At 40.1% G+C, this 24,522-nt stretch overlaps 2 protein-coding genes and 2 non-coding genes across 13 annotated transcripts in view; 1 reads left to right on the forward strand and 3 right to left on the reverse strand.

Annotated features, from left to right (window-relative positions):
* fancc (Fanconi anemia complementation group C) overlaps window positions 1-10,704 on the forward strand; it is a 31,251-nt gene extending 20,547 nt beyond the window's left edge. For 5 of the 7 annotated variants that reach the window (XM_023958350.1, XM_023958349.1, XM_023958351.1 and 2 more), the window contains 9 exons: window positions 4,344-4,399; window positions 4,499-4,598; window positions 5,043-5,105; window positions 5,657-5,732; window positions 6,621-6,723; window positions 8,267-8,441; window positions 8,900-9,112; window positions 9,796-9,971; window positions 10,124-10,704. In XM_023958350.1, coding sequence (XP_023814118.1) covers window positions 4,344-4,399; window positions 4,499-4,598; window positions 5,043-5,105; window positions 5,657-5,732; window positions 6,621-6,723; window positions 8,267-8,441; window positions 8,900-9,112; window positions 9,796-9,971; window positions 10,124-10,250 — 1,089 coding nt within the window. In that variant the 3' untranslated portion in view covers window positions 10,251-10,704. Of the gene's footprint in view, window positions 1-4,343; window positions 4,400-4,498; window positions 4,599-5,042; window positions 5,106-5,656; window positions 5,733-6,620; window positions 6,724-8,266; window positions 8,442-8,899; window positions 9,113-9,790 lie in introns of all 7 variants that reach the window. The other 2 variants (XM_023958355.1, XM_020705805.2) reach the window with 2 other exon arrangements.
* A 1,902-nt stretch (window positions 10,705-12,606) lies between these two features.
* Window positions 12,607-24,522, reverse strand: part of c9h9orf3 (chromosome 9 C9orf3 homolog) — an 82,795-nt gene continuing 70,879 nt past the window's right edge. For all 4 annotated transcript variants that reach the window (XM_011478980.3, XM_011478979.3, XM_020705811.2 and 1 more), the window contains 3 exons: window positions 21,527-21,613; window positions 21,293-21,441; window positions 12,607-13,133 (listed from right to left, as the gene is read on the reverse strand). In XM_011478980.3, the coding sequence (XP_011477282.1) occupies window positions 21,301-21,441; window positions 21,527-21,613 (228 nt within the window). In that variant the 3' untranslated portion in view covers window positions 12,607-13,133; window positions 21,293-21,300. The remainder of the gene's footprint in view (window positions 13,134-21,292; window positions 21,442-21,526; window positions 21,614-24,522) is intronic.
* mir24a-3 (microRNA 24a-3) lies at window positions 14,128-14,229 on the reverse strand. The gene has a single exon (NR_107131.1). It is a non-coding gene; the product is annotated as a microRNA 24a-3 (primary transcript).
* Window positions 18,142-18,250, reverse strand: mir23b (microRNA 23b). The gene has a single exon (NR_107132.1). It is a non-coding gene; the product is annotated as a microRNA 23b (primary transcript).

Genomic DNA, 24,522 nt, shown 5'->3' on the forward strand with positions numbered 1-24,522 from the left:
CCAACAGGCCGAAGTCCATTAATAGGCAAAGTCACACGGTATAATCACTTGTTCTTCATATAAATATACCAAATAAATATTTTAAAGCAGAGATGTTTTAGAAAGATTTGTTTTTACAAACCCTGAGATATGTCAAAGGACAAGGTTTAAAGTGCAGGAGTCAACGATGAGAAAGTCAAGCATTTGCCAAATACAGATTTGACAAAATATGCCAAATTTAACTGTTAAAGCACGAGCAAATGAAACATGGAATCAAACAGCTTGTGATGTGGTTTGCTTTGGCACATGGAGTCCAAAGCAGCCTAACGGAAAGGAAGAGTCAATCTTGCCTGCCACTATGTTCCTCAGAAAAGTGTGATCCAAGTGATCGCAGTGTGATGCTAATGTTAGGACCAATGAGTTATATCACTAGAGGAGACATCACGTGGTTCCTCATGGGAAGAGAGCACTGCCATCTTGGTGAGGTCAAGTTACTGCTGCAGTGAATGCATGTGAACACATTTTTTGCATAATGCCAGTTCATCGTGCGGGTTTCAACTGCCAAAATCAGAAAAATGAGTCCATGAAGGAGGAAGGTATATCATTTCACAGGTAAGTATTTTAATTTTTTTTCTTTTAAGGCTGCAGGGGCTTCATTAATAGAACACATGTTGACATGCATGATGCTGCAGGGCTATTATCAACATGTTGCATGATGTACATTTATTTTGCTGTCAATATAAATGTACATTTTATTTTGCTAAACCTGTATACAGCATACTAGGCTATTTATACAGATTTATACATTTCTGACTCAGTGACTGAGTCAGGTTTCCAATGGACTCAGACTTCAGGAAAAAGTGGATCTTGGCTATCAAAAGAGTTAACCCAGATGGATCACTGTGGTACCAACTAGAAATACAGTCTGGCTATGTTCAGAACATTTGTGGAAACAGATTTTGATAAGAGGCCAGATTGTTTTTTTAGGGTAAATCTATTGTTCACTTTTGGACTTCTTTTGATTATTATTATTATTAACAATAATAATAATAATAATATAATTATTTTTATTATTATTCATCGACTTATTTTTTATTTATTATTTATTGTTTGTATTGACTTACTATTGATTTATTAATACTATTATTATTATTATTATTATTATTATTATTATTATTGACTTATTGTTGGGTTGTTCTAAATAATTTAAATTACATGTCAAAGAGGTCTAAAACTTCTAAATGTCTAAATTAATTTTAAAAATTCTTTCTAATAATTTTTTTATTTGTAAGAAGTCCTGCAACAATGCATTTTCATTAGACTTTGAGCTTTTAAGGCTGACTGTTTCTATTTTTTAACAACAACAAATAATGTATCTATATATATATTATATACATAAAATATAATATATTTATATATATGTATAAATATATTTAAATCTAAAAATATATACAGTTTATAAAAGCTACTCAGACACCACTAAAATCAATGGAAATCAATGTCATGTGGGCGTCGTCGACCTCACCAAGATGGCGTCGCGCTCCGCCACCGTCGGCCAGGCTTCTAAAGCGGGCGTGTCTCCTCTAGTGATATAACTCATTGGTGTGGACATTGAAAAGTGTTAAACGATGTTGATAATCTGAAGGTAAATCTGAAGGTAAAACTGCATCTGTGACTCTGGTTCCACCAGCCAGCCACATATGGAATTTTTGTTCAAGCGTTTTAAGTTAGGGCTGGCAGACCCAGACCAGATGATGCTGCCGTATTCCAGAATGGGGCGAATGTTAATGTAATATGAAGTTATAAAAGCGTTTTGGTCCGATTTTTGGCCCTTTAGACTCTTCTGAAATGATCCGAAGAAAAGGCAGAGTGAGTGATTTGCTTTTGCAGCTGTGCTGCTGACATGGGCTGAAAAAGGTCGTTGGGTGTCGAGGATGACAACCAAGCCGCGCACTTTGTCCACTCGCTGCTGGTGGGAAGTGTTGAAGTTGACTTGACATCATCTGCATACATGACACATTCGGATGATTTTATAACCTCCGGGAGGTCATTGATAAACACAGAACAGTAAAGGTGCAAACAGATGTTACCTTTACCTTCCTTTAGTTTTCCTATTGACAGATTGGAAACAAATAATTAAAATATTTTGTCACCTAATTATATAACTGTCACTTTATATAAAAGCATTTTGTGATGAACTGACTGACAGGCTGCAGAAAAGACAGTATAGATGGGATTTTGTATAATAACCATCACATTTGTCTTCATGAAAGAGAAACATTCAAACTGTAAGTAATTCCTTTGTCTGAAGTACGTTGGCTTAGTTTTTGCAGCTTAATTTTCTGTCTCACTGTTATTATTTTTATTGCTTTTTAGTTTTATTCTCATTTGAGTTTTTTCTCCATAAAATCTAATGATTGAAATCTAAAATGTTTTCTAATTTGTTCGTACAGTAGTGACTTGTGGAGATGGGGCTTTCATCTGTAATGTTGGAAAATTTTATAGATGAATTCCAAAAAAGAAAAGAAAAAGTTCATCCAGTGGAAATAACTATGCAATTCTTCGATAAACTAGACATCAAGCTGATTTTTTTTCCAGTAAGAAAAATGCTTCCATCTATTAACATTTTGTACAGACATGTTTAAAACAACCACTGCTGCTTGGCTTTAGAGTTCACTTTATTATGCTGGCATGAGGAAACCACAAGAATTTAGTTGAACTGAATTGATTTATTGTAAAATCTCACGAAAATGACAAAAATCTCTTGGCTTCCTCCTCCTTTTTCACAAATAAAGTAAATGGAAAAGTCTCTCGGGCTATGAATGACTTAATGCCTTGTTGATAAGAGATTGATAAAAACGCTAATGTTGTGTGATTTACGTCAGCAAATAATCTGGCTATGCAGAGGAGGATCCCAAACTTTCCACTCAACTTTGCATTTATAAACTAATTCATCCAGATTTTTATCAGCATCTTTGTTCACAGGAGCTTGCAGACCCCTCACACACCTTTCAGATAGCTTAACCCCCCCCAGCAGACCAAGCCATTCCTCTGCTGGCATCCTTTCCACTCACCTATAGAAGCTGCATTTCCAAATGGGAAACATGAAATTGGACTCACATTCTTCATTTTAGCTCTCCCCTTGTGAGAAACGCAGACCCAATAACAATAAACACTCACTTCCTGGCCTCGAATGCCTAAAACAGGATGTTTGCTGCGTGCCGTAATTGACCCTCCTTGAAGTGTTAGTGGTAAGGTATGGAGGAGGATGCTGACAAAAACAGCTGTTTTCAGCGAGAGGATCCGTAGCTGGCATGCAGCACACACACACACACACACACACACAGATGTACACTGAGAAAAGGCCAGCAGTTCGCGTGCAAGCAGTGGGACTTGTAAAGATGAGGGTTTTGGTGTTTCTGATGTTTTCCGAGGGGACAGAGGAGACGTGCACGTGAAAGGAGATCATAAAAAAGAAGCTTGTCTTGAAGACTTTGATATTGGAACTTCCCCATGTGACCACTGAGTGGGGCTGTTGGCCCTTGTATGACTGTAACTGAGATTATATAGCCTCAAATCAGACTTTGAGTGTATACTTGAATAAAAGTCCTTTCTGATAACAGAACTGTTACAGTTCAGCATATTATTCATCAACAACTTTTAACTTCATATCAAATGAGTATTTCTTTCTTCACATTTTTTATTCATTATTCTATTGTTCAATTAAAGCATCTATGAAAACACACAATTCTTTCTATAGTGACACCCATAATCTCATATAGATTCAGATATTATGGGACTACACTCCCTACACAGTTTAACGGTTACAGTGATGCCCTTGAGATTTTGTTAATTATCTAAAAATGTGAAAGGAATTTATTTGGAAGGAGGGGAAAAATGGGTCTGTTTATGAGAGCCAGAATGAATGAACCAGAGTGGAAATTCAACAGCGCCACCCAGTGGACAAACCTACTCAGAAAATGGTACGTTCTGTATAATTGCAAGCAGCCAACCAATGTTGAGAAGTTAAAAAATCTTTAAATAAAATACTGAAATAAAATATTAACACTCTGCACAATTTTGCGTTATTTAGAAAGATTCAATTTCTACAAAATCTAAAGGGGCTGAAAATAATGGTTTATAAAGGTCAGTTCAATCTTTTCAAGAAGGAATGTTAAAAAAAAAAATATTGTTTCATTTTTTTCCTCTTAGGCTGTAAGTGTCTGACTCATTTAAGAACCTCCATTCAGCCCTATCTCAAATGGTTGTCATTTTCCTGAATATGAAGATCTTTTTCTACTTTTGTCAGTGATTCTTAGTGCCAAAGCCTAAACATTAACATTGTTTGTGTTTTTGCTTTCCAGCCTAAAGCTTGTGCTCATCACTGTTCGATGTTCCTGGTGGTAAATGACATCTTCAGGTAGGTTTCTGACATCAGCGTGACTTGTGCTTGTGTTTTAATGTTGATAGGTTGTGTGACAGAACACACACAAAACGTTGCACTTTTTATGCTTTGCAGGTCAATCCTTCGACAAGCAGAAGGAAACCTGGTTGTTCAGTCTGTCATCCAAACCTTTACCAGGTGTTTCTTGAAGGAACTGGAAGAGCTGGAGCCTCAGGTATATCTTACAGTCTCACTAGAACAAAGTTAATCATGAGTATTGTGTTGCAATGTCACATTTACCAACTACTGCTTGCATAAATAAAGATATATTTATGGGTATTTATTTTAAAGTTAACTGAAGAATCCTTTTGGGGGGGGGGCATAACATTAGGGGTAACTAAGTAAAGTGTCTATGAAAATTGACATTGCTACTGTTTTTGTCACCTCCTTCTATCAGACAATTTTCTTTAATGTCATGGATTAAACTGGAAAAAAAAAAAAGTTTTCTTTCTTTATCGCCTTGAGTCAGCCTTTGATGATGAAGGCCAAAACACAAGAAGTCCTAGTTTTTCTTTAATCTATAGTGGTTGCTCACAAATATTAAAAATAAAGAATTTCTGTGAGACATCTGATCTTAACACTAAAAAAGGTGATGATACTTTTCTTTTTACTGCCACAGGCTAAGACATACATCTGCACATTCACAATGAACAATAATCTCCTCTCTGCAGGCAAATCTCAGGTGATGAATTGTTTTCTGTTTGAAGCTTTGAACCCATTCTTTTCTACACATACCAGTTCTCTGTAAACTGTTCCAAATCATCGCTGTATTTAAACGTAACCTCCACAAGTGACACAGATGTGGTACCTTTTTTGTTTTTTTTACTTTCAGCTTTATTTGACCATTGAGTTCCCTCTATCACTGTAGACTAATATGAAGCAGGTCTAGGTGAGCCTCACCTGTGGAAAAGCCAGGTGTGCGTGGATGCAGGTGTGATCAATTATTTTCCTTTGAGAATACTTTTCTCTTCTTTTCACCTCCATTAAACCGTATATGGCAGTGGCAGTGTTTTTGCAAGTGACCTCAGTTTTAGTGGCGTTTTTCACACAGAACTAAACGCTTCCTATTACATGCTACATTACACCTCTGCACCTACCATATCACCATTACGCAGGCGTCCACTCAAAATGTCATTTTTTAGTCTTTTTGCAGCGCTGGGATGTTTGAGTCGAGGGTAAGTCTGATTTCAGCTGACGAAGCACAGGACAAACGGGGGATCTGTGTCGTTTCAGACGTCCACATCTTTGAAAGCCTTCTTCCCGCAGTCACCCCCCAGTCTGCTGGTCCCCCTCTTGACTTTGCCATCAGGTTAGTGTACGTACATTCTTCCGTTTGTCCGCCTAAACGCTTTCACTCTGACAAGGCAAACAGACGTTTATTTTGTGAGGAAGAGTGTAATCAGTTATTCTTTAACTGTGTGCAAACAGTTTTCCTTCTGCACAAATGTGTGTCTCCTTCTTTTGGATCAGTTAGTCAGTGACTTGAATTTTATTGGCTGAATATTACAGTCGTATTAAAGATCTGACTGAATCATTAATGCAACTATGTATGAACCCCTTTAGGAATACTGATTTGATGTAGATGGAGGGTTCCTGCATTACAGCGATGAGCTGGACCATTAAAAAGATGCTCTGTAGGTGATTGCAGGAACACAGGGCTGAGCTGCTTATCAGTGTGTGCCCAGACTGGCCTGTTGGCAGCAGTTATTTACATGAATGGAGCCATTTAGGAACACAGTGGAATCCAGCCAGATCTCAGGGTTAATTATTGCTACATGTGTGTGTGTCTGTGTGAGAGTGTGCCTTTGAAGGGCAATATTTCAAACCAGGGAGTGGATGGAAGTGATACTCCAAAAAGTCTTGTGTGCTCTCTGGAAGTCACAGGTCCAAGATTTCTGCAGCGTTTTTAATTCAAAGTCTGGAGGAAGTGCAGATCTTTCTCAAACTTTGAAATGTCATCTGTTAGGAGTTTCAGAGCAAAGTTAACTCTTGGTGGGAAAGTGTTTTTCTCAAACATGACGGCTGACAAACATCCATTTGAAAAAAGAAAAACAAGAATAAAAAATGACTGTAGGTAATTATACTGTTTGGCTAAACACTGATCCTACTCAAGTATTCGTAAATGCTGATTGTAAAAGATTGCACCTTTGTGCCACAACTAATCACTGTATCATTGCTGTTGGATGTGTTTCTGCAGAGATGCCTCAAGAGGCTTGGAAAAATCACCTGGAGTGGCTTACTGCCTCATTACAGCGACTGACGGAGCAGGAGGAGGAGGAGGAAGACAGCCAAAGCTCCAGGTTAAGAGAGAGAAAAGCTTGTGGGGAGAATGTGTGCCTGCTTCACCCAGCCTACTAAATGTTTCTGTGGTCTTCTTATTTCCATTAGTTGGTTCTGGGGCAGGGAGGGGCAGCCAGTAATTTTCCCCTCTCGTCAGAGGGAGAAGTCCTGAGATCCTGGAGGACCATGTGGCTTCTCCAGGCATTCACAATAGACTATTAGTTGAAAAAAAGCAGCATTTAGAAACCATAAAGAGTCAGAAATTGGTGCAGAAGAAGAGACAGACTGAGGACAAAAAGCAGACTAAATTGGTCACATGCCTTTGATAAAAAGGAGGAAAACAGAACTTGGTTGGTGTCCACAAGATGCTGATGGTTGACTTGATATCATCCAGCTGTGGTTTCAAACAGGGCCTATTATCCCCATCACTCCGTTAGTCTGAAGCTTCGTGCAAAATTCCAAATACATCCTTCCAAGCCGCCGCTGGGAAAGTAGTATGTGGTGCTCCCGCTGCCAGCCGCATGCCGACGCCAAGGAAAGGGAGGGGAAGTGTGGAGGAGCGCTCTAATGATGACATTAGAGAAATCTGAGAGAACGATCTTTAATATCGAAGCTTTTAGTCATTTTCTCTGCTACAAATGTGGAGCTCTGCTCAGTCCAACTGGAGCTTCCTTTGTGTCTCCAGCTTGTAGTTTTTGCTTTAGATTGAACAAAATCTCAATCCCCCCCAATGTTCTTTAAACATTCTTACATGAATTTTGAATTTATCTTTTTTTTTAAACAATTGTGTAAAATAAAGTTTAAAAAAGGGTTTTTGGGCTAATATCAGCATTATTATAAATAAAAGACCAATAGGAAGACTTTGAAAAAAGCTCAAAAGATCAGAGTGGGACTTTAAATCCCTTTTACAGCAATCATGCTTTTTTCCAGTTTTGCTATCAGACTGAGACTGCTCAGATAATCCTAAATAACGTTTTAGTCTTTAGCTGTCAGCCACTATTTACATTTAATTTTCCTCTCGTTTCTCTCCTGAAAACCGCACAAACTTAATCCCCTGTTTGTTTTTAACAGCATTTCCAGCGTGAGCCAGTCTGCAGTTTAGTTTGAAGACAAACGCTGAGGTGGAAGAAGGGCTGGAGCTGTGCCATAAACAAGGAAAACCCTTTTTTCCCAGCACAAATTGTCAGTGAAATTGAAGTCATACATCAAATATCTGTCATCGTGTCAGGCTGCATTGAAACACATCTTCTCTCGGTTGTTTATAGTCAACTTTTATTGGGTGTTAAGACTTCTGTTTGAATTGTTGGGCTGACATTTATCAGCTGAGTTTTCAGCTCTGTGTTGCTGCAGGATCTGGACACATGATCTGTGTGGATGAACTGACAGTGGGAGGGAACTGCAGCCCCATTATTTAGCTCATATTGGTCCTGCAGTTTGACATAGTACCTACATAATTAAGGAAATAAGGGACACTGTAAACTCAGTTTTTCCATAGGTGGCGTCATTTTTTGGTAGCACATTGCAGAACGTCTTTTCATATATGTCTCCCCTTCCGTTCTGTAGGAGCCACCATAATGGGTTTGAGACCTGGTTCCTGCTGGTTCAGTGCTCCCACTGGGTGCAGGTGGCAGGGGAGCTGCTGGTCACATCAGAGGCAGAGCCCTGCAGTCCCCTCCTGTGGCTGCTGACCTTCTACTACCACCCCACCAACAGGTGGCACTGCAGAGCGGCACATCTGGTGAGATTGTCCAGAAACATCACAGCTGAAAAGCTTTAGCTCACGTTAGTCACAGAGTTTCCTGAGGTTGCGACACATGGAAAGTGTGAAAACCCGTCAGGCAGATTGTGAGGAATCAGACGGTGTTCAGGTTCAGATGTTTGTTTCGGGAGACGAGGCAGACTCCATCATTGTAGGAACAGAACAAGCTCATTAGAAGATGAATAATGGATGTCCACCATCATAGAGCCAGACCGAAACACTGGTGAGGGGAGCTGGATGAAAGGATGACGTAGTATTGATTTCCTGAAAGTGTCTGGCCAGTGTACCTGATTCTCATCTCTCCGTCTCCCAACCGTCTACAGTTGCTGCTCCTGCTGCAATAATCACCCCGACAACAATCTTACGCTGGGGCTTTGTTCCTCCTTATTTTGTGAATTGATCTTTAAGATGAAAACATTTGTTCTGTTTATTCTCAGGAAGAGGCCAAAAAGGCGTGGAGTCATCTGCACGCTCTCTCCTCCTCCTCAGTCGTTTCTCCCACTGCTGACCACCTGCAGCCACTTATCACTCTGCTGTCCCCCAAACCTCAGCCTCCATCACCGGCTCCACTGTTGACCCTCAGCCTCACAGTTTATTCCGCAGTTTTCTGCCGGCTCCCACACAGCCAGTCGGTGGAGTTTTTCCACACGGTAAGCAGTTTTTTCTCCCTTATATGTTAAAATCCCAGCCAGCTGGACTTTAGGGGTTACAGGTTCCCATTGGGAAAAAAACTACAATGATTAATGTTTTTCTGCTCAGAAGTGAGGTTATTCGACTGGCTTAATGTGCCGGATGACCAGATCTTTCATCAAAAGCAGTTTGGTCTTTGATGGCACTGCTGTTTTATGAAAATGAAGTTATTGGAAATTAATTCAGAAGAGAAGTGTTTTTCCCTGTTTTCCATTCATACACGTTTTAGAGACTCATAACTACCTTAACATAGTTTACATCACTGTGATTTGTACACAGCCTGTTTGTAAGTTAAGTTTAAAATTCCAAAGTTCCTCAAGTATATTTTCCATGGAGATTACCCGAAAATATGAATTCTTGCTTATTAAAAAAAAAAAAAAAAGTTTAATTCTGGAGATATTATAGATGAGCCGCACATGAAATGAAAGCAAAGGTATAGTGTTGTATTTTCAAAATGAAAAAGTTTTACTAAATATGTGTGGATTCTTAGCTACACGCATATCCTTTGCCTTTTCATGGTTAAAAAGAAAATCTTTAGACATCCTCATTAGAGTCCAGCTTAGCTCCATCTGGCGATGATCCTGTGCCTGTGAGAGGAAGTGACTGTTTCTGTGTGTGTTTCTGTGTGTGTGTCTCAGTCCAGGTGGTGCATGCGGCTGGCCTGCACCATGAAGCAGCATGTGTTCTCCGCTCACTGCAGCACAGGCTGAATGAAGGAAGCTGCTCATCAAGTGACACAGTTCATGTCAGGATTACGAAACTGCAGAGCACAGTAACACACATGCAGGCAGGTGGGAACTCTCACACAGCCCTCAACAGGTAGGAGAGCCTCCCCCACACACACACACACACCCACATACACACACACAGAGCAGTGAGTTCATGTCTGGGTGTTTAGCAGAATGACACCCAGCTGTGCTGCCGTATGACAAGAATGTGTCAAAGTAACCATTAATAAACGTACACAACAGCAGAGCCCAGGAGGACACTCCAGCGGTGACAAAGCTCAGTGTAAAGAAGCAGCCGCTCGCACATGTCCGCCCACTCGCTGAATTTCCTCACAATATAAACGCCTCACACTCTGCAGAGGCTGAATGAAAGACGGCGGTTTGAAGGCAGGCAAAGGAGAGCCACCGTCTCAGAAACTCAGTATAATGAATACCACTTGTGTATTGATGCTTTCTGTTGTCTAATTGTTAATAAAGCTGAAGAGTTCTCAGTGTTTCTCACTCACAATGTGCCTCAGTGATGAAAGTAGGTTTTTATTTTTTAAAGTTCCTTATCTGTTATCTTTGCAAAGACTTGGTCTTTTACATGAGCCAGAGACACGATGGTCGGTAAAAGACTCAGACAATTTTCCTACTGTTCACTGTTAGTGTTCTGGAGTTCTGAAACGTGGAATCTGAAGCTCACGATGAATGTACAGTTGTACTCCTGAACACAAAAACGACAAAAAAAAAACTCCTTTTGAGGAAGTGTTTTTTATTTTGACAACAAATGTATCTGTGATTATTTACACAACACGAGAATAAACCTTTAAACACGTTGAAAAGCCCTGAGTCATCTGTTTATGATCCGTTGTGGGTCAGAGAGGTTGTTTGTATTAAAATAAGATTTACTGAATGTATTTTCAGTCTAAACTCTAAAAAACCGTATTCCAAAAAGCAGGTTTTGTGAGTTACCACGGTAAGTTTGAGGCTAAGGAAGCTGTGAGAACAAACCACTGTCCACACAAAAAGTCAAGGTGCTCTCAATCTTTATGTTGTCTTTGAGCAACGTGGCAAAAAAATGGTCCCATCGACAAGGCTTTTGGCAGGAAAGCAGCCTACAATGCAGCAGCATGGAAGCCAGACATCACCAGAGGGCCTCCATCTTGAAAAGAGGTCCTCTTTTATAGGTGGTTGGCTCCACCCCTTACCAAACAAACACAATTAACAATCTAAATCAAACATTTCCTTAAAAACAGATGAACAATTGCATGCATTTTCCTAGTAACCAATGCAACATAAATAAACTATCCTCAATTCAACAACAATCTTTAAACAAAAATGCAAAAATAAAAATAAAATCATTTTGAATTTAAAACAGGCCTGTCAAAGGAAACCAAAACAATAGGTGGGTCCACTGGACCCTCCGGATACAGGAAGTACTCCTATGAAATCAGGAAGTAAACAAATCAGACATTGGAAAAAAACAAAAACAGAAAATAACCAAAGTGAATTGCAAGAACTGTTGGAAGTTTACAGCTGTACAGTGTGTGCACAAACTGATGCTGTCAGAAGCAAATACACTTTATTTAACTCTCAAACCGTGACAGACTTGTGCTCTGTCACAGAAGCAGATAACCTCAGCTTTTGGTTCCAAAAATTGAGGAACATAACCTGGTCTGGAGCAGGTTTAGTTGAAGGTTAGTTTGGTTTCAGAGAGGTGAAGCAGCATGCCGTGTCCATTTGAAGATAATTTAGTGGATGAAGAAGCTCAGATAATACTTTTTCCACCGTGAGAGGGTGATTAGACCACATATGGATGTTGGAAAGAAACTATTTACATTGATCTAACTTAATAATTTGCTAAGTAATCCTTGTGCTATCCTAGGCACTTTAACATTGGGAGTTGGGTCATCTAGACCCACTAGTCAGTGCGCTGAACCTTTTTTCTACAATGATTTGTGATCTTCACTGGTGTCCATGGATTACATGAAATCTTTCCACCTTTATCCACCTTTGTCATGGTAGGGAGAACACGTCAATGTAAGGGTGAGGTCATCTAAGATAGCACAAGGGTAATGATAAAAAATTTTTTTGAGTTCAGTTAACTTAAAAATAACACATAGTTGTCAGTTATTTTACTTTCATTCAAATAATTCAAGTAAGTAGGTGTAACTTTGGTGCTGTTAGATTGGCAGTGCAAGGAATTGTGGGATACCATTCCCTTTGCCTGTCAAGACGGATTTGGGTTTAAGTGTGGGTTTTTGTCCTAATTTGTTTAGTTGTTTTACTGTGTTTTTCTGAGTTATTTTATCCTACTATGTTTAATCCTTTCTGCACCATGAGTGAGGAAGAGAGAGGATGATGAGCTTATTTAGCACCACTAGTGCATTAAGAAGTTACAGAGTCATGATAACTGAATGCATATGTTGTAAATCAGTTCTGCACCATTCATTTTAATTTTATTAAAATGAGAATATCTGCAGCCTCTGTGGCCTCAAACTTAGAGACAAACAATTGAGTTGGATAGACATAAAAAAATCAAAATTGAATTAATTTAACTGAATTACTTGTTACCAATTCAATGAATCCATATAAGTTGGATATAAATATATATATTCCTTAAAGTATTTTGCGTGACAATGAAAATAGAAATGATAGAAACTCTTGCGTTTACTTTGTCCGTTCTTTTTCTCCAAGCAGAAACTTTTTCTTTTGCTGATGATGCAGCCGTATTACTTTTTTGATGGGGGTATAATCTTCATACGCCGTCATTAAAATATCAGACTCCGTCTCATTGGAGTATAGCACTCTATTTTTCTTTCCACGCGTTTTCCATGGTGATTCCGGAGAACGATTGAGGATGTCTTTGTGTACTTGCTGTGCATGTGCATTCACCCAGGGTTACCAAGTTGAGCATAATTACGCTAACTCATGTCCGGTCTTTTGGAACACACATACCCAGAGTTAGCAAGTTCATGTGGATTTCAGCCAGAGTTCAGGGTTAAAGTCTGGGTAGTTTAAACATGCTTTCTGGAATACCCCCTCGAAGATGACTTAAGACTAAACAGACATGGACTCACACAAACACAGCAGCTCAAAGCAGACTCTTGGTGTACCAAAAAAAAAAAAATCTCTTTTTATTCCTAAAACATTTCCAGTGTAAAGATGTAACAGCTGATGGTATCCTTTTTTGGACAGTTGGGATGGCTAGTGCTTGGACTGCAGTGTCCCAGAGGAACAGGTGAGCTCTGGATCCTGAAGTCTCTGCAACCTGAAAAAAAGATTTGTATACATTAGTGCAAAAACTACAATCCCTCTGTTCAATGTAAACACAAATGATGCTTTACTTTGGCTGGGAGGCAAAGACGGAATACAAGTTCTGATTTCAAAGAAACCTTTATCCTGATACCTATTTGAAAAATACAGTCATTTATAATTGCTGGTGAAATCTAATTGATGCCGTCTGCTGCAGCACACGTGTGTTTGTGCGCACAAACAGACTTGCACCTGTTTGTGTTGTGTAAGCCTAAGGAGCACAGATATGAAACGCACATGCTCGATTTTACCACCTTGAACGGAGGTCTGCCATTAACGCGGGTCAAACTGGGCATGTGGGGAGGCAGAGCCCCGCCTCTACTGACACCTTTGTGCGTTGCTGCATGCAGCAGACAGCGCGGGGAGGAAAACCACGAGAGGCAACACCTGCAGGCACATTTCAAGATCTGTGCTGGAGTTTGTGATGCTGAAAGACACGACGATGAGCTTTGATTTGGAGAGGGGAAAAAACAGAACTGGGCTTCGAACCGGTTTAACCCCTAGCTATGAAAATACAGTGAATGAACAGACTTAACGAACACTCACCAAACAGATACTGGCAGATTTCAGCTACATATTAATATTAAAAACAAACTGATTTATTCCCATAGACATAATGCACAGTTTAGGTTTGGTGTTAAACCCCCTAAATTACCTTCAATTTATTGTAATGTGAAAAAAGCTAGAAAACAATATTAAATGGGATTCAAATTTAGGGAAAAACGCTAAAGCATCTTTAAACTGTTATTAATGTGGCTCCAGGTTTGAAAGTAACTACATTCGGTCACACAAACTTGTCTTCCTGTAATGTTAGGGTTTGGAACCCGCTAATAAGATTCAAAAAGACCCATTTAGCAGCATCACATGGATGTAATACATACAAAGTCATTTCCACACAACGGCAGCCTTACTATAACATTTTTCCATGGATTTGGAAAAGGTTTTGGACCAGTCGTGAGCGGACTGGACTCCTGTTCCTGCTGAACTGAGCCAGTGGTTCTATAGGACTGATAATCAGCTCAGTAGGCACAGGAATCCCAGCCCAAATGTCCCTTCTTCAACTACATTTTGAGTTAAATTGGTTTGTTTTTGCATCTTTCTTCTCAACACCTCCAACGAAGCAAAAACAATCGTCAACACATCATAGCAGAGCTCCAAGACCAGAGCTGGAGCTTCATTAAAGCTGTTGAGATTGTTCGATTTCAGCAGCTGCCAGAGTGCAGTCGACACAGTTGGAAGCTCTCCACAGTGTCAGTGCTGCCGGATGGCTGAGAGATCCAGTCTACCACAGGTTCCAGCGTCTGATCATACAAATGACAATCTCAAACCACCGCAGTCACATCACCTCCTGTGACCAACACGAATCTGTACCGCGTCACTTCAAACGACAAAAGTTACCAACATTCTGAGACACAATCCAATGCAGCAGCCTTCTGAAACACGCTCGGCTTTAAAGAGACAATCAGTCTAGTTGAACATGCATGACGGGAAGATGTGGGCGTTGTGGGGCGAATACGTTTATTTTCAGAGGCTTTATACAATATTGCTTTATCCTTTGATGTGCAGGGAACCATTTCCCTCCCATTAGACTGTAATAAATCACCTTTTAGATACAGGCTCTGATGGCAATTCCTCTCTTTTGATGGTCATTACTCTTTAACAGGCCCTAAATATAGGTCTAAAAATGGCAGGCTCCACATGGCCCTCATTTCTAATTCACACATCTGTCCTCGTTTAGCCGCCATTTAGCTACTGTGAATATAGAGGGCCATAATGCCCTCTCACAGCACGTATGGAAAAAAAAAAAAGAGAGAGACTGACCGCTTTTTGGAAATCCTTTTTCAGCCATCTGTCTCTGTTTTGATCAAGAAGCAGAACAGTATGGATCTGCGTGAAAATTAGCTGGTGGTCAGCCTTTTATGATTCACTCATTCACACCTAACACTGCAGGCATCAACAGATGAGTGTTGGGGAGGACAGCAAGAACAGAATCACAATGAAGCTAAAACCCTTGTTTCAATGTTGGCCGTGCTCGGGGAGGCAGCGGCGGCTGGCTGGGGGGAATCGATCCCCCAACCCTTCGGTTGTTGGACGAGCTGCTCTACCGCCTGAGCTAAACTGCCGCCCATTATTATGCTTATTATGCAGCTCTTCTTTTTGGCATTTGTTACTTATACTTGTATTTTTGGAGAATATGGCTTTAGTAAAAATAACAAACTTTTAATCCAAACTCGCCAGAACGTGTTTGTTTTCTTTTTGTAAAAAATAAATCCCAAGCTTTTTGCTCTAAAGGAATCATGTCCTGTAACCCGTCAGCAGGGTCTCCGTGTGTTTTCTCTCTGCTTTGCCTCAGTGAGAGCTTCTTTCACTGAGTCAAAGCAGGGAGGTTATTTCACACTTTAAATCCACCGCACAAAAACACTTCATGTTCCCAACAAAGAGTGACACCTCAGCAAAGGAGAGACCTTAAAACGTTATCAAGATTTCCATCTCTGACGCCTCCTTAGCAGTGAGAAAGTGTGTGAAGAAGCTGTCTGCCTCTGGGTTTTCTGGCTTTGCTGCTTCGGGGATTAGATCAGAAATCGATGCGCATCCGCCCGGCATGCTTGAGAAGCACACTTTCACTGCTAAAGTCATTTTGAGTTTAAAACCTGAATACTCAAAGGAGGATTTTGAAAAACTGATTTATGTCTATGAGTCAAGTGACCATTTTTTCAAGTCACACAGCTGTTTCCTGATCTGAGCATAAAAAAAGACAAAACATTAGCCTAAGCTTTTTTCTTCTTCACTGCGGAGGTGAGAAGGTTAACTTGGCTTAGGATAATAACAGAAAACTCAGTGAACAACTAATCTGGCTTTGAATCTTGTTATTTAAACTATGCTGGAGCCACAGAGAAACAACCCCCACATAATTAGCTTCAGATTCATTTTTGAAATTTAGAAAACTAGTGTCTGCAGGTAGATTTGCAACCTTTACACAAAGCTGCTCTATTCCTGTTAATGTAATAATTACTAAAGTGCTTTCAATCTCTACAACAGCATTTCCAGAACATGATAAAAGAACAAAAAAACCTCACAAATAAAATTACCAATTAGGAAAATAGTCGGATATGTGGAGATGATTGCAGCATTCCTGTCGTGGGAGTTCCTGCAGCAATGCATGCTGGTTAACTGTTGCCATGCACTTAAAATCTAAAGTAAACACAAGCATCCTTATGTAATTTAATCTGCTGTTCTGGCATAAAGTAATCAAATGAAACTTTGAAAATATTTTTTGTAAATTAAAGCCTTTAAGTATTATTTCTCGATATACTGTACTTCCATTTGTTTAAACAAAATTTCAGGAAAAATTAGGCTTTTTTCATAATAATGTCACTTCTTTTACAACTAAGGATGAACCATTGATTGTATAAGAGAACCGGACCAAATGAGTGTGATGCCATCCATAGAAAACGGCTTCCTCCTGGACCAGCCAAATGAAGTCAATTCAGTCACACCGCTATGTTGGAGCCAGTCGACATCAGTCTGAGTCAATATTTCTATGGCAACCACTCACACCAATCAGGTGTGAGCTTGTTGGAAGTTCTTACCCCTTCCACTGAAAGCAGGCTTGGGAGAATCTGTCAAACACTTTGAATGTTCAAAGTGAAACCACATACTTTTATCTGATTGGTCAGTTGAATAATTTGCAATAAAGAAAAAAAAATAGGATTATTAAGAACATGGAGCAAGAATAATTATTCTGACAAATATAATGAGTTTATTTCTCAGTAAAAGTCTAGAATTTTGTCTTTTTGGAAACCAGCAAGTACTTCCTGTTTGGAACGCGAGGGAGGAGGGGTCACTCACTCCAGTTCTCATGCACAGTTATTGAGATGAATGAAGCCATAATGCTGGCATAAAATAATACCTACAGTCCCATCTTAAAACTCAGCATAGTTAGTAATTCCTCACTAATATTAAATAAGGTAATCAAAGATCACCATTCTTTCAGAAAGCAACACACACCTGGTTCTGTGTGTGAAATCCCTGAATCCTAAACTTTACTGAGAAACACGATCAGTTCATTTTAAACGGAAAAAAATCTGTTCATCAACAGCTGCCGTTTTGTGGCTGCGTTGCATGAAAATCTATTTTGATTGAATTTCTGGCTTCTACACCTGAGCTATTGTCGCAATAAAGCACATTGACGTGAAAGATGATTGCTGTAATACAGATTAAGTATCTGTCTGCTGCAAGTTTGGGTCTCTTCAGGCGTCATTAGGAGTGCGGGCACAGTCGCTCTCCTGTGATAGTGGCCTTCAGAAAAAAAAAACTGTTCAAGCTGCAAAGAGTGCAAGAAGATCCTTTCTAAAAGCGACCATAAGTTGGCAGAAGGAAAGACGCAGAAACCTGAAAGGGATGGGAAGATGAAAGCACAACAGACAAAAAAGAAGAGAACGCCGAGGAGTGAGGCTCATTAGTAACATTGGAGAGGGTTTCAAACTTACAAGGAGGCCCCTGTGCCTAATTGTTCTGAATAAATGGCTAAGAGGGTTTGAATGTCGCGCTGTGGATGAGAGGAAAGGAGACAGAAGGAAAAGGAGATGAAGAGGGAAGTGAAGAAAGAGAAGACATGGGGGAAGTGTGACTGGACTTTACAGCACGTTTCGGTCTTCTTTCTGTACTTTTTTCCCCCTTTTCTTTCCTCCGTTTGTTCGTCGGGGTCATGCTCTCCTCAGGTGCAGAACTTAGCCACTGTGAACAAAGAGGAAATCAATCACTGTTCACCAATCAGCTAAGCTCTGTGTCTGGATGGAGAGAAGAAACCGCACACATTGATGAAGCCCTCGCACTGATTAGCTCCCTCTTCGTCCACTTCTTCCAAATTACCTGCTCCTCAAACACAACTACACGCACCCTTAAATAATCATGTCTTCTATAGTCTTACGTTTCTGGATGGGGGGGGTGCAGAAGGGCTCCGGTTGCCATAGCAGCCGTCCGGGTCAAGGCTGTGTGGTAATCCCTGGCAATGTGATTTTATCATAAGTCACAAATCAGCACGCCAGGAACCCTCACAGCCCAGACATGAAAGCAGTCGACGCCCCCACCACTTCGCCTGCTCCCTCAGGGCCAGTCCTCGCAGACCCCCAAACTTTCCAGGCCCTTCCCTGCTTCTCGTTTGCCTGCCATTAACAGCAGACCTGTGGATTCTGGCCGCCTCGCTCTCACACTCCTATTTCCTTGGTTACCCCACTCCTCGTCTCCCATTTGCTCCGCTCGGCTAACTCGGCGATATGCCCCTCATTAAGCGGATCAGGAGGGATTCCAGAGGCATGTACCGGGGGAGGAAAGAGTAAGCGGGGAGGGGAGACGGGGAAAAGACAGGGGGAGACCACCCCACTCTTCTAAAGGATTGTGCATTTAGCTTTAAAAACACAGAGCGCGCCTTGACAGACATGTTTTCGGTTGAAAGCCGGCCCGCCTCAGCCTAATCCCACTGTACCGTGTGAGGGTGTAGAGGGGTACAGGGAGGACTGTTGTACTTAAAAGACAATGGGAGCGACACAGACTGAAGCGCTGAAACATAAATCCACCTCCCTACAGAACAATCTGAAAAGACAGAGAGGAGGTCTGTTCATCCATCATTTTAATTGGATAGAAATCTCCGGTCTCAGCTGAATGCTGGGATACACGGATGTTTACAGAGGCTTGTTTGGGTCTGCCTAAAGGGAAGCAATAGTAGAAGTAAGGTTATCAATCTGTGGGAGCGTCTCCTGTTTCATTCCCCACATGCTCGAGCGGCTCATCGGGGAGGAAGGGTGACGATGATGAGGTGAGATATGCACCGACAGTTACTGGGTGCATTTGTGTCGTACATGTGGACTAATCAGGACTGAGGCAGCTGCCAAACATAATCCTGTGTGAACGAGAGAGGAGGTAAATGTCGGGCACCTTAATCGCAGAGAATGATCTACATAAGATATAAGCAGCCCCCCATGACACTGACCTATAAAAGTTATAAACATTTCTGAGAAGCCAGTGATCAAATGTTAATCTGTGGTGTTGGACATCAAGTTCCCGCATGAATCCAACTGACAATGCCTCCTCCTAAAGTACAAGTTTCCTAAAATGTTTCCTGGATGTTGATGTGCCCGTCTGCACCTCTTGATTATTTGGTTTGTGTGTGCCACAGCACTTGGTTCTGCTGCTGTTGCAGGATCTGCTGCCTGCAGGCCTCCGTTCCCACAGAACGCCCACATGTCCCCATCACAGATCCTGGTAATCTCTCAGAAACAGATTCAACTCGAACAACAAAGGGGGTTTGAAAATGGATGAAGGTAATTGTTTACAGGGGTTTTCGCTCACGAGAAAGGTTGAATTAATAATATTGTGCTAATAGTCAAAAAGAAGATTTTAGATCTCCCTTTTTGATTTAGAAAATTGGAAAACTGCTGTTGATCTAACTCCCACAAAGGTCAGATTTTCCATTCATTGTAATCAAATAGAAAATATTACAAGAGACTCTGATGTACAGTAAATATACATCCCTGCACTTAAAAAAAAGAAAGGTCTTTCATGTTCATCGTAGACATGAAATACTGGTAATGTACTGGTACATTGCCTGACCGTCCTGGGGGAGGATCCCTCCTTCATGTGGACACCCCTGAGGAATCCGTTTTTTTTAGGAGTGTTTCTTTAACGCCAAAGAGGGTCTAAGGGCCGGGATGTCCAGTTTAGTTTAGTCTGTTTAGTTAGTTCAGTTTAGAATTTTCCTATTGAATTCTATGTATTCATCATCCTTTTGATTTTATGTTCACTTTACAATTACCGGTACGAAGCCCATTGAGACGATTGTTGTGGTGATTTTGGGCTATACAAATAAAATTGAACTGAATTGAATTGAACCGTGAAAGACAATTGTCCCCAACTGGAGCCTCTGGAAACAAACCTTTAGCAGTTTTAAATCAATTTTTTGTAGTTCCTTGCTTTTAAATGACTATATGATGCAGTTTTCATTATTTATTTGTAAATTACTGACGAAATTATGTACTTTTATTTATTACTTTTGTTTATAATGAATAACGCACTGATTTAAGAGCACTTATTTAATTTAATGGAATCTTTAAACTTCAAATCTATCTGAAAAGTTATTAGTTTTGAGCGTCGCTTCCAGTCCGTTTTAGCAAATGTTTATTATGATCAAAATATTATGGTATTTATGATTTTAAAAAAGAAATCTAATTGACTGCAATGGTTATCCACAGGAAATAGTGTTGACTGTGTTAAAATCGTCGGTTCAAAACCCATGCAGCTGCCTGCTGTCATTAGTCACATTTTCAGTAACAACGGGATTCTAGGATAATAGCAGCTGCCTCAAAATAACCTTTCTCCTTTATTTGGTGTCAGACATAGACACCCCTGACCATCAAGAAGTTACCTACAAGCCCAGCAGACGTTTATGGTTTTTACAGGCAGAAAGATCTTTACTCGTAAAGTGCAAACCCTCCAGAGCGCTTTGGAAAATGCTCCCTGACCTCTTCTCTCTTCCTTCCTCGTTTGTTTGAGGAGCAAATTCCCAAATTCTTTCCCCAACAAACACGTCCTGACAGCACTGCTGTGAAACCACCGTAAGGGCCCATTTGGAGTGTACAAACACACACATTCAGTGTGCTCAGGAAGGAATGTGCAGCGTAGTGTGGACTCCTTTGGGACACATGGGATCAGGATCGCTTGAACACAAAGGTTTCTTTTACAGACAGCATTGAAGACTTCGGGATCAGATGTGAGATAAAGGTCGGTACACAGAAACAGCCCAAACTCGAGACAGTAATGACCAGTAAAAGTCAAACGATTTAGGTTGAAATATAAAATTTGGAAAACTGTGGTATCGTCAAGCTTGCAAAGCGAGCAACCCCGGAGAAGACAAGGCTTTTATTTTATGAACCTGCACAGATGTATTTTCAGCTTCAACGAGCCAAGTGAAGCAGGCTTTGGGCTGCAGTAAATGAAGCAGCCAACGGAAAAGATAAAAGTCTGACTGCTTTCATTTCATCGTCTTCGTCATGACAACGCCGCAAATGAACGCTGAGCAGCATGAACAGAGGGGGGAAAAAATAATGCCAGAGACTTCACCTCCAGAGTCACAGGATCATCTCCTCCACCACTCTGCGGGCTGACGGGTCCATTTCCTCCTCGACTGCTGAGAGGCAGCGGCGAGCCAGAGCCTGCTGATCGGGGTCCTCCTGCAGCATCAGCTCCCCGTACAGATACACACCCATGGCCTGCAACAGCTACAGTTAGATGTCTTTGCCCTCAATGTCTTAGATTTGTTTGAAAATTTGGATAAGAAAATATAAAACTCTTTACCTGATTGTGAACTAAAAAACGTTCAACGTCTGCGTAACCCTGAGTGAAAGCATGTTTGACCACCAGCTCACACCAGCGATGTCGGACCTGCAGCCAAAACAAAAACACAACTGTATTTGAGACTGAAGAAAACTTCCCAATGTTTTTATGCTCTAAACTCACAAATCTTGTTAAAACAATTTAAAGAATTGAAAGAAAAAATAACACTAACTCTGTTTATTTATATAGTTTGTAGGCATCCATGTTAACCCTATAAATCCAATCACATCATATTTGACACACTTATCTCATGAGCATGATCCAAATTTTCTTTAGAAACCTACTGTCCTATATCTTAGTCCAGTGTTTTTCAACCTTTTTTGAGCCAAGGCGCACTTCATCCTTGACAAAAATCCCGCGGCACACCAGCATCCAAAAATTAAAATAGGAGAAACTCTATAGTCTGTATTGATGTACAGTCCCTCCACAATTTCACATGCATTTTTGTGATAATTGTGGCAGAAAAAGCTGGAAGTTGCAGCTGTTTTTTTCTAAAAGCTGTAATAAAAGTTGAGTTAGTTTTCAGTAATAATTTTAAACTAAATCATTTGAAATTTTACCCTCCTAGTTGTTTTTCCCCCTTCAGTTTATTAACATGCAATTTTATGTAACCTGACAACAAAAACAAATATATTCTTTCTAAATAGTGATTTTTTTTAATTTTTTAATTATTTATTTCAGTGTTAGTGCAAAGGCAACTGTAATTTTTTGAACAATTATATGATCACAATATGTTTGATAAAATTTACAGAAAAAGACTAACATTATATTTATGTTTTCTGTAGCTACACAAAAAGGGAACATGTTGAATTTTTATTAGTTTTTCTCTTGTCTTAATCAAAGATGAAGTCTTTGAAAACTTTAACAAAAATGTTTTATTTATTTTTAGATCATTAAGTTGTTTCAATTTAGTTTAAATGTGTCTGTTGGCCACTTCACCTTAATCCTGTTTCTTAAATGTTTTTATTACTTCGTCTTAAGTTTAGCATATAAAATAATCCAGACATTATTAGAAAAGTGTTTCAGTTAGAAAGATGACTTGGACCAAACTCTGGGGTGTTTGGCTGTTAATAAACATAAACCTTGAAGGAGAACTAAACTGTTGACCTCTGATTTCATCAAGAAGATTTAAAAACTGATGTATGTTCGTTGTGGTTTCAAGACGTTTAACAGGGAAGACTCATTATACGCTGAGACGCTGTCACTTTAACCCGATGCATCATGGGAGATGTAGTGCCATAAAGTCTGATGGCTGACAGACTCGCTCCTCTGAGCTTTTTTGTTTTGTTCACTTGTTCCACCGTCTGACACCAGATTCTGTAGAAAGCTACACCGCTAAAGACGAGCTTTAGCTGGTATTTTTGTTGGAACTGAGAGACTTTATGAGCTAAATCGGAACAAGGAAGTGAAGACTAACCACTTCTGATTGGTCAGACTGATGGCGTGAGATTAAGCCTCCAAGAATAATTGGTGGAGATGGTTAAAGGGGCGAGAATTTTCCGAAAACAGCTGATGCTACGGCTAAATCGCGGTACCGTCATTCTTATCAAAATGTCTTCAATAGAATAAAATAAACACAAAGATCTTTTTATGATCTTTCATATTCCTGTTCATATTCCATTTTATCAGGACTTTTCCTGCTAATTTCAAATAGGCTGCTTTCATCAAATCTCAGAAAAACCTTTGGAGGGAAAAGTTTAGCTAATGTTCAAAACTTTATGGTGAAAATAACGCATCTATTGTTATTCCTTTTTTAAATGTCTGCTTGCTGTCTTGAGATTATGTAAAATTTGTCGACAATTATTTCTTTGCAATAGTTACACAACATGTTCAAAAAGATTATACATTTATGGATGGATTATTTTTACTGGAACACGCATGTCAATATTTTTGCATCTTAAAGTAACATTTTTGTGATAAAAAAAAAAACAGAATTTATACCACCTTTATTTTCATAAAAAATAATATTGGAACTTTTATGTGGATTTTAAGGGTTCAAAAAACATCTTAATTTTGAACATGTAATGGGCTTTACAGGGTTAAAAAAAAGTGTAAATTATTTTGAATCTCAGGTAACGAAATTCCCTAAAACACAAACTAACTCTAAAAAAAATATATAATCTGGATCTGAGATTCCAGTATCACAGTTCCTATTGTGTGTGTTCAGTTTTTGTGCATACAGGTGCATTTCGCCGTATATTTGTGTGAAAGCTAAACCACTGGCCTTTCTCCCAAGGGATCAATGGGAGCTCTGTTGCCGCGGTTACAGGAGAGATCAGAGACCGGCTCTGTCCCTGCCTCAACCATCATCCTTCATCATCTGCTGTGAGCGCACACGCGTGTGTATGGATGTGCTTTGTATGGAGGAAGCGGACAAAGGGTGATAAAAGAGACATAGGAGCAATAAAAAAATGTACGGATGAAAAATCTTTGAAGCGCCATCACTTCTTCTAAAGCCTCAGTTTCCTGACTGGCTTTTTTCCCTTTTTTTTTTGGTGGCTGTTCTTCACTCTCATCCCTGCACAATCGGGGTAATAAACTAGGTGTTTGGAGAGTTTGGGGACCAAAGAAAGAGTTTCTGGTGACTTACAGCCTAATCCCTCCTTTTCTCTTACCTGGGAAGATCATCATTTACCCAAGAGCCGTAGGAGGGAAGAGTGAGTGTTAAAACCTCGCTTCAATCTTCACAATACTTCTGAAGACACTTAATAAACACGATTTTAATGACTCTCAAATGGACTTTTAGGTCCCATCAAGGATTCCTTCATGATTTATTTAGGTGCAATGGCTCAGAGCCTCCTGCTCACATGAGAACAGGGATGTGTCTGTTTTCACCAGAGAGCACGTTGCTTTGTACACTTCGCTGTGCCCTCTGGTACCAGTCCTGCCCTTCTGGCCTGCGTAGCCTCAGCAGCTGTTCCCTGCATGGGTTACATTCCTGGGGAGAGCCCTGGGGC

This window comes from Oryzias latipes, chromosome 9 (genome assembly GCF_002234675.1).
Source record: "Oryzias latipes chromosome 9, ASM223467v1".
NCBI lineage: Eukaryota > Metazoa > Chordata > Actinopteri > Beloniformes > Adrianichthyidae > Oryzias > Oryzias latipes.